The sequence below is a fragment of the Siphateles boraxobius genome, unplaced genomic scaffold (genome assembly GCF_051911475.1).
Source record: "Siphateles boraxobius isolate OS27281-9 unplaced genomic scaffold, OSU_SipBor_1 86, whole genome shotgun sequence".
NCBI classification, from domain to species: Eukaryota; Metazoa; Chordata; class Actinopteri; order Cypriniformes; family Leuciscidae; genus Siphateles; species Siphateles boraxobius.
Window position 1 is genome coordinate 3,599,320 of NW_027509215.1, and position 10,119 is coordinate 3,609,438.

Below are 10,119 nucleotides of genomic sequence, written 5' to 3' on the forward strand. Positions count from 1 at the left end.
CTATCTTATCCTCCGTTTATCTTCATGAATCAGGTAATGATTATTTGTCTTGCCTCAAGCTATAATGCAAATCGATTTGTAAAATTTGCAGATTTATGGTAGCTTGATATTATAATATTGACGATATATGGTTATTATATACCACTCAAACATTGCACTGAAGTATCATATAGATCAGGTAAAACGGTAACCAATAGACTAGGCTACTACAATGACACTGGCTTGTAAACGTGATCATCGCGATCACTTGTCGTTAGAAAAAAAATAAAACCCATGAAATTATATTCATATGACATGCTGAAATATATGCCACTGTACCTGGGATGAAGACATTTCACACGCGACGCAAGCAGAACACCTGCATGTGACCTCCTCCTACAGTGTTCAGGGCTATCATGGTTGTCAACAAATGCACGATGATAAGAGTTTACGACGATGACAGAGTAGTAGAGGACAATACTGTTTCCCAACTGTAGGGGGACCCCGAGAGCAAAAGTTACCTGGTGTTACTTTGAATGTCCAAGCACAGTAATAGAGAGACGAAGGGAAGGAAAAGATGTGGTAGAAAAAAAGTGTAAAGCAATAGGGATAACCACACCCTGGAGAGGATTGTGAAACATAACCCATTCAAAAATGTGGGGGAGATTCACAAAGAGTGGACTGCAGCTGGAGTCAGTGCTTCAAGAACCACCACGCACCGACGTATGCAAGACATGGGTTTTAGCTGTCGCATTCCTTGTGTCAAGCCACTCTTGAACAAGACACAGCATCAGAAGCGTCTTGCCTGGGCTAAAGACAAAAAGGACTGGACTGCTGCTGAGTGGTCCAAAGTTATGTTCTCTGATGAAAGTAAATTTTGCATTTCCTTTGGAAAACAAGGCCCCAGAGTCTGGTGGAAGAGAGACACAGAATCCACGTTGCTTGAAGTCCAGTGTAAAGTCTCCACAGTCAGTGATGGTTTGGGGTGCCATGTCATCTGCTGGTGTTGGACCACTGTGTTTTCTGAGGTCCAAGGACAACGCAGCCGTCTACCAGGAAGTTTTAGAGCACTTCATGCTTCCTGCTGCTGACCAACTTTAGGCCGTGTCTCCACCAAAGCGTTTTTAGCCGGCTGAAAACGCTGGACGCTCTGCTGTAAACGCCTAGCTGTGGGCGCTTGAGAGCGTTTTGGCAGCACTGCGTTTTTTCAGTTGAGACGATTCGTTGCTATGATACAGAATATCCGCAGCACAGTTTACTTGTAACTGATTTCGCAGATAATTTTGTTTCATACTAAAAATTTATTTTTCATCCATTTTGTTCGGTTAGCTCTGCTGGTTGACGTCGTTGTACAGAATGAATGTTGTGACAGTTGGTCGTGTGGTATTTGTCCCGCCCCTCCTCCACTGTGATTGGACGGCTGTGTAAAAAGTGACAGTGATGAGCGCAGCGTTTTACCCAAAGTTGAACATTTTTCAACTCTCGGCGACCAGTAAAAGATGCCGGGCGCTCTGCGCTTGAGCGTTAAATACACGCTCAGCGCCTCGTTACGCTCATGGCGTTTAAAAAACGCGGCGCTCCCATTGAAAACAATTGGAATTTTACGCCAGCTGCGTGAAAAAACGCTTTGGTGGACACGCGGCCTTATGGAGATGCAGATTTCATCTTCCAACAGGACTTGGCACCTGCACAGTGCCAAAGATACCAGTACCTGGTTTAAGGACCATGGTATCCCTTTTCCTAATTGGCCAGCAAACCCACCTGACCTTAACCCTATAGAAAATCTATGGGGTATTGTGAAGAGGAAGATGCGATACGCCAGACCCAACAATGCAGAAGAGCTGAAGGCCACTATCAGAGCAACCTGGGCTCTCATAACACCTGAGCAGTGCCACAGACTGATCGACTCCATGCCACGCCACATTGCTGCAGTAATTCAGGCTAAAGGAGCCCCAACGAAGTATTGAGGGCTGTACATGCTCATACTTTTCAGTTGGCCAACATTTCTAAAAATCCTTTTTTGGTATTGGTCTTAAGTAATATTGTAATTTTCGGAGATACTGAATTTGGGATTTTCATTAGTTGTCAGTTTTAATCACAATTAAATGAATAAACATTTTAAATATATCAGTGCGTGTAAAGAATGAATATAATATCCAAATTTCACTTTTTAGAATTACTCAAATAACTTTTTGATGATATTCTAATTATATGACCAGCACCTGTACAAAATCTACAATTTTCTTTTTAAAAATAAAGTTGAAATCACGGCAAAGCACGTCTTAATTTAACAACCTGAAAGATCACGGAAGGTTTGTCTCGAAAGGTTTACATGTTAGCGCAAACTATCAAAATATTACATTTTTAATTGCAGAACCCCAACTGTTTGACTCTTTTGCTTAATTACATTAAAAATAAACACAAGTGAGCAATTCTGTTTCATACAAGAATTTTATTAGAAAACGAGAAGCAACAGAGCAATGAATTCAAACAGCAATGTCAGCACAGCTTTTAGCAGCCAGTGCACAAACTTAACTCTGGTCAACTCTGTTGAAATTTAAAACATTCTCTGAGCTCTATGTACAAAAACATTTTTGAGAAACCTGAAAACAAATTGGGAGAGAAAATGGACTAAAAAAGGATTTTAAAATGCCATTTTCAGTCCAGACATCAATAACGAGCGACAGAGAGAAAATGACATTTTTAATATCTACACAATTGGCGGATAATAGTGCAGAAAAAAAAAAATTCCAGGCTTTTCTTTTTGTTTACTTCAACACAATTGGTGCACAAGAGGATTATAGATAAGGACATGAAGTAATAAGAGAGGAACCGGAATAAAAGGTACAGAGGGAATCTGAGAGAGGAGATGGGAGACAGACTTGGATCAGGGAGACTCTGCTCGAACACTGTTTATTCTTTCACCTGGTTCGGGACTGTGGCGATCTGGTTTTACATGTTCTCGTCCATTGCTGGATTCTCGACGGTGCGAGCGCTCTTTGCTGCGACTGCGCTTGTGTGACCTTTCCTTACTATGGCTATGATCCCGCTTCCTGTTCTTCTCCTCCCCAACTTCCTGCCTGCTCTTGCTGCCTGAGCGAGAGCGTTTCTTGCTAGATCGCTCGGTTTTGTGTTTCCTGTCTCTGCTTCTGCTCCTCGAGCGCTTGCTCTTCTTTTCTTCCCTGTGCTTTCTATCCTCCTTATCTTCCTTGTGCCTCCGCTCTTCTCCCTCTCCCTTACTTCTCTTGTCTTTTGACCTCTCCTGATCTTTATGATGGTCTCTGTCTTTCCTGCGACTACGCTCTCTCTCACTCTCTGCCTCCCTCTCTTTATCTCTGTCTTTCCTCTCACTCCGCTTCTCCCGGCTCACACTGAGACTCCGACGGCGTTCCTTGCTACGGCTGTGCCGATGTTCTGTTGTTCGGTCTGGTGTTCTGGAACGTCGTCTATCTCGGTCTCTCTCCCGGTCCCTGTCTCTATCCCGGTCCTTGCCGTCCCTTTCTTTGCGTTGACGATCTCGTTCTCTTTCCAGTTCACGGTCGAAGCTGGCACCATGTTTTTCTTTGTGATGGCTGCGACTCCGGGATCGATTTTGGGATCTCTTGGGACTCTGACTTTTCCTAGGTGTCCTTAACACACACATAAGAACACAAATCATTGAACAGAGGATATACACAAGACACCTTGTCAAATAGGAGAGAGTGGGGTAATTTTGTAAAAGCAATAATATTTCTAACATTATAATATTACAAGATATGATAGACAGTACTGTAGCTAAGTAACTCATAGTAGAAATCAATTCATTAATTTCAAAAGGAACTAGAATCTAAAATGGTGAACAAAACTTTGGGCTACTGTTTAAATTATGTAAACTCAAATGATATTGAAGACTAGTCATAAATCTACAATATTTCTACATGATACTGGGCGCAAATTCATGACCAAATAAAAAAAATAAAAAAACAGGAAAAACTGCAAAACACATGACAGTCAGAGTAGCTACACCAAAAAACTTCTCACGAACAGACATCAATTGTTACAATACAGATGCCAGACATTTACCACCGTTAAACACAAAATTACTTAGACTTGAATTAAGAATGTCCATTATATGTGTAGTATGATATATAGAAAATGAACAAAACTAAAGATAAATAAAAAGCATCAGTAGTAAAAAGTAGCTTCATGCATCTGTGCCAAAATTACTGGTATTATTGGGACAAAATGCTTCCTTTTACAAGACATTTATCCTATCCCATGGCTTTTCTTGAAACTTTAAACCATTAAAACTGGTTGGCAATCGATCAAACACAATACGACAAACACTGATCATGGCTAATCTGGTTAGCCAAACAATCTCAGCCCACCTACACACAAAGACTGTACCTGGAACGGCGCCTATCTCCATGCCTTGCTGAATCGGTTGCCGCCACCTCCTCCTCCTGCTCATCTTTTTGCAGGGGTTTACGTGGTCGGCTCTTCATGTGCTGGTCAATTGCCTTCTGCACAGGAACAGGTATTCGTGGGAACAATGTTGAGAACCATTCCAGCTTGGTCAGGAAGGAGCGGAGCATCTCTCCGACCGTCATTACACACCCTCCTCCAGCCTTCACGTCCAACTCCTGATCACAGAGACAAGGAAGAGGAAGGAAAACCATTAACACCACAAACTTAGACATGCACTTATCGCATGGCCTCTGGTAACACAAGGCTAATGTTTAGACCCCTAAAGCCATTACACTGTAAACGGTCCTGTATAAAATGCTTAATTTGTGATGACCAAATACTGAGTCTTCACCTCTGCTCTCACCTGACTTAATATTCAGTATTTAAAGTAATTTTGTTGTTTTTGTTTGTTTCACTATCATTTTGGACTATATGATAGCAAATAAACAGCACACAAAAGTAATGCCATTATATGAATAAGTTATTCACGAGTATATAAATCTGGTCATGTAATGGCCAATCCTCCTCATATAGAAAAAGGCATTTTCTAGCTTGCTGGTCTCATGTCAACAGTTAAATACATATGATTTTAAATGGAACTTAATGCCTGTCTGTATTACTTTTTTTTTTTGTAAGAAAATAGTTTATTATATCAATGTTTAATAGTTCAAACCACTGCATGAGCTTAAAATAATTAACTTCCACAATGTCTCTTACTATGTACTGACTCAAAATAGGTGCGATGCTGAGGAGGTTGCAGGTCAGCTGACATAAATGATGCACTGGTGAGTGTGAAGGGGTGGAGTGGGTAGGTGAGCTTTTCTAACTGCACTCACGAACGCCAGCCAAGAGTGTGGAGCACACCCTATATCCAATCCACCCGCATCACAAGGGCCATCTGGGAGAGAGAACAGGGCAGTCAGCCAGAGTCACATAACCACCATCATGCCTGGCAGCAATGTTTGCTCAATGCGAATAAGATCTCCTTTACTGGAATATTTTTTTAAATGGATAATATATTACTAAATGCATAATTTATGGATGTGCAGGTGCATGAGAGATGAGCCAGAACCCAGTAATGGATATCTGATATTTACAATCAAATAGAAATCTCTATGAATCATTGAGCCATAGTGTCATATACAGACTGCCATTATCTGGGCTAAGAGAATATGGCAAGCAATCACTGAATTCATATTTAACCACAGAGGAACCACCTTCACATCTAGCTCAAAGGACCATTTGCAAAGAATTTGCTTGTGATTTAACTGCGTATCTTATAGGGAACATTAAGCCAAATGAGGTCAAAGGTTGAAGGACAGCAATGTGCATCACAATCAGCATATGGCCTAAAGCTTTCTGATTACAACTATGTACATTAGAAATAAGAGAGAGATTAAGGCATTACCCGTGGTGACATACCTCCTCATCGTCAAGGAACTCATCATACCAGTCAACCAAGTCAGGAGGAGGTTGAGTATACCTGAAATACACATATGACATGATAAGGGTATATTCATTGGGACGTGCTGTGGTCAAACCAAGAAAAATGCACCATACAAACTAACAATGTACCATGACCTAAATTATCATCTCGTATAGGAGTCAAAATCTGCTAAGGGGTAATAATGGAAAAACAGTTTTAAAAAGTGATTTTGACTTATTTACAACAGGATCTTCATTTTAAATAAAAGGTTTTTGATATAAGAGACCATAAAAACAGCTTTTGCATTAAACCACTCCTTTTCCTGGTACAAAAATGAACTTGCGATAGCTGAATATAAAATTTTTGACAAACCAAACATGTCAGTCTGTGTAACGTAGTTTAAGCCATGACAAACTTCATTTGGTAAAATTAGAAAATTAATCTTCTCAAAAAGCATTTAGAACGTCTCCAGCACGTTTGAAAAGTACCAAAAATCAAACAAATTTCACCCCTTTATGCACGGTATCGTGTCCGTCAAAAACTTAGTATGGCTGTCGGTTGGAACATCAGAACTAAAATCCTCGACATAACACACTCATGGGCAGCAATCACTTAAAGGGATAGTTCACCCAAAAATGGAAATTCTGTCAGTATTTACTCACCCTCATGTTGTTCCAACCCCGTAAGACCTTCGTTCATCTTCGGAACACGAAATAAGATATTTTTGATGAAATCTGAGAGCTGGATCACTCCTCCATACTCGTCCACAGGCTTCAAAAGGATTGAAACTTGCCGGCCTCGAAAAGTTAAAGACATCGTTAAAATAGTCCAAGTGACTACAGTGGCTCAATCTTAAGTTTATCAAGCGACGAGAATACTTTTTGTGCACAAAAACAAACAAAAATAACGACTTTATTTCAACTATACATTTCCTTCTATGTTGACCTCTAGTCAGTTAACTTAGTGTAATAGCGTAGAGCTACGTCACACGTAGGCTCACTATTGGCCGACGGTGGTCATGTGTGTGATGCGTGTTACGTACAACAGAAGCTCTACGCTTTTACACTAATGAACTGACACGAGGCCCAAAGAGAAGGACATGAATAGTTGAAATAAAGTCGTTATTTTTGTTTTTTTGCGTACAAAAAGTGTTCTCATCGTTTGATAAACTTAAGATTGAGCCACTGTAGTCACTTGGACTATTTTAACGATGTCTGTAATAACTTTTCGAGGCCGGCAAGTTTCAATTATTTTGAAGCCTATGGACGAGTATGGAGGAGTGATCCAGCTCTCAGATTTCATCAAAAATATCTTAATTTGTGTTCCGAAGATGAACGAAGGTCTTACGGGGTTGGAACAACATGAGGGTGAGTAAATACTGACAGAATTTTCATTTTTGGGTGAACTATCCCTTTAACCGAATATTTGCCGGCTAAGAAATTAATAATTATTACCTTACGATTCCTTCTGTTTTCAAATCCACATCATTTGAATATCACGACATCGATGTCTGTCAAAAAATAACGTGCACAATACACGTTAGTATTTACGAGAAGCAGAGGGCCAGCGTGTACACGAAATTCCTGGAAAACCCACACTACCTGATGTTTTGAATGAGTCTCTTTCCGATAAGAGGGAGAAAAATGGGGGCTTCAACATGCCATGCCAAAGGACCAGAGACAATAACATGCCTAATACATAACGCACTCAAGTATAAATTTGTTCTTCACTCTCAGTTGTTTAAAAGATTAAAGCATTGATCGAAGTTAGATAAAATGTTTAATTTCCCAATAAAAGATGATATATTTTTTCATGGTGTGTTACATTTCCTTACCACTTAACAGATTTTGACTCAGAGAATTTTGGGTTCTTCTGCTCTACATATTCCTTAGCAAAGGCAACGAGTTTACCCTCCATGGCAGTGTTAAAAAGCTAAATATTAAGAAACGAAGACAATTGAAAATAAATTCCTGAAACAAAGAAACTCAGTTAATGTTAAACATCGGAGGTGGATCCGAGTCATACCTGATGTACATAAAGCCCAGTGCCCTGATATAGGGCGAATCTGTGTGGGTGATGAGACCCATCACTTGTTTGCGTGTCAGTTTCAGTGTGAACAGCTTATACAGCAAGCAAAACGCAGTGGACACGATCCCACCCGTCCCAACTCCTCGAACCTGCAGGACAAACATCATAAGATTTAAAGCTAGACTCATGTTTAGATCAAGCGAATCTCTCCCTTTAGTCAATCAAAGTGACGAAGAGGATGGGAGGATGAAGTTGTGGAGGTTTCAAGGCACGTACTTCTACTTACCCCTCCGCACATTCCCGTCTGCCCCGCTGTCTTCCTGCTGCCTTTTTCCCATGGCTCCACATGGTTGACCTGATAAAGACATTTACATCAGATTAACCATTTAAATGGATTCAAACCTGGCACCTGGCAATAAACTGGATAAAACTATATTATACAACTCAAATAATCACATCAATCCAACCACACTTGTTTTTCAAAATTAAAACTAACTCTTTTATTAGTGTAGCTAATATTAAAATTACAAACAATTTTACTTGCATATAATTCTTTAAAATCATAATCGTGGAAAATCATTATAATAGAAAAGACCTACAAATATTTTATTTATAGTTGCAGTACTGGCTAATGCTAAGTTATCATAGTTATAGTAAAAATAAAGAGTCGCTCATAGTACCAAGGACGACAGAGGAATGATATTAAAATAACTTTAATAATAATTTTCTTTCCAGCTGATTAAAGATAAAACATTGACAGCCAACCAGTTTAAAGGGACATTTCATCCAAAAATTCTGTCATCATTTAATCACCCTCAAATCGTTACAAACCTGTATGAATTTCTTTCTTCTGCTGAATACAAAATAATATATTTTGTATAATATGGGTAACTTAACCAAACAGTTGATGGGTGCCATTGACTTTCATTATATTGGCAATAAAATACCGTTTGGTTACAGACATTCTTCAAAGTATCTTTTGTGTTCAGCAGAATAAAGAAATGCATACAGGTTTGGAACAACTTGAGGGTGAGTAACGTTAAATAACATTATGACATACATTTTAATTAAATGTATGAATGAATGACATATAAATTACATTTTAATTTTTGGAGGAACTATCCCTTTAAAGATCTCGAGCATTTAAAGCAGCAGTTACTGCAAGGCGCGCTTATGAAACAAAACGCTATCGTCGGATGGAGTCGACCCAAAATAAAGTTATCTATATTTATATTGATGTGAACTACAGTTATTGTTCTTAACTGTAGAAACTGTTGTTGCTATGGTGATTTTCTGCATCGACAAATACGTTATCAGTCACTATTCACTTTCGTTGAATGCTTTTCCAAACAATTAAAGTAATGTAGTTAAATGGTGACTGAAGCGGTCAATTATATATTGAAGGTCTATAATATATATAGAAAGTCAGTGATACGAGTTTTGAACAACATCTGGTTGAGTTGATGACAAAAGATTAATTTGAGGAAGCTAACATTAGCCATTTATGTAGCTACATTTGAACTAGTTAGCATAGTTAGCCTTTATGGCCTAACACGGTCTACTTTAGCTTAACGTTACATAATAGTAAACAGAGCTAAAGACGTTTATTACAAAATATATATTTAAGCCTAAAAGAAAAAAACAACAACAAATGAGCCATATACTCAAAGCATCAATAATATGAAAAAATAAATAAATAGAAAAGTAAACCGCGGGCTTCACGCGCATGGGCCCAGGTTTGTTTCACCACCTTGAAGTAAATCTCGTCAACCACCTCGTGGTACGTCTTGAGCTCGTACAGCTGCACCTTGAAGTAGGGAGACGACAGGACGTTTGTCAGGATCATCGGGTTGAGGTTCATAGTCTTCTCGTTGCCCCATAGCGGCAAAACGTTGCCGTGTTTCCCGCCGGCCGGTTTGCTCACGGCCTGCTGCTGTTGTTGCTGCTGACTAACCGCCATGGCAGGGCTTTCACAACGCCATTGAAATACAAAACGAAATAAAACTACCGTTACCCTAAACGAATATATCTACAACGAGGCGCGCGAGTGGTGGGCCGACGTATCTTAATTCATTCGAATGAATTTTAGATAGTTTTTGAATGTGTTTCTCTGTAATGCTGGAGGACGCACGCGAAGCTTTCTGTTACGCTGAGTTGTGGGGACAAGATGGCGCGCGGAAGAGGGGCGGCGGAAATGGAAGCGAGGGTGTGGGTTGCCATGTGTGTCACAGTGTAATACT

At 39.7% G+C, this 10,119-nt stretch overlaps 1 protein-coding gene across 6 annotated transcripts; it reads right to left on the minus strand.

Moving 5' to 3' along the window:
* Window positions 1-2,411: 2,411 nt before the first annotated feature.
* Window positions 2,412-10,059, minus strand: prpf38b (pre-mRNA processing factor 38B). 6 transcript variants are annotated; one of them, XM_077221992.1, is made up of 6 exons: window positions 9,630-10,059; window positions 8,166-8,234; window positions 7,877-8,028; window positions 5,848-5,908; window positions 4,366-4,601; window positions 2,412-3,608 (listed from the first exon to the last, which is right to left on the minus strand). In XM_077221992.1, the coding sequence occupies exons 1-6, from the start codon at window positions 9,837-9,839 to the stop codon at window positions 2,867-2,869; spliced, it is 1,470 nt and encodes a 489-aa protein (XP_077078107.1). In that variant the 5' UTR covers window positions 9,840-10,059; the 3' UTR covers window positions 2,412-2,866. The 6 variants fall into 6 exon arrangements, with proteins under 6 accessions (XP_077078107.1, XP_077078109.1, XP_077078108.1 ...); XM_077221994.1 differs by having other exon boundaries at window positions 5,834-5,908; XM_077221993.1 differs by having other exon boundaries at window positions 8,156-8,234.
* Window positions 10,060-10,119: the final 60 nt, after the last annotated feature.

Excerpts from the sequence above, each read along its gene's own strand:
- prpf38b (XM_077221992.1), bottom strand. The coding sequence starts at position 9,839 with ATGGCGGTTAGTCAGCAGCAACAACAGCAGCAGGCCGTGAGCAAACCG. Across the intron at positions 5,909-7,876 it reads CTGGGCTTTATGTACATCAG|GTATACTCAACCTCCTCCTG; the intron begins GTATGACTCGGA and ends TGTGTATTTCAG. Across the intron at positions 4,602-5,847 it reads AGTTCCTTGACGATGAGGAG|GAGTTGGACGTGAAGGCTGG; the intron begins GTATGTCACCAC and ends CTCTGTGATCAG.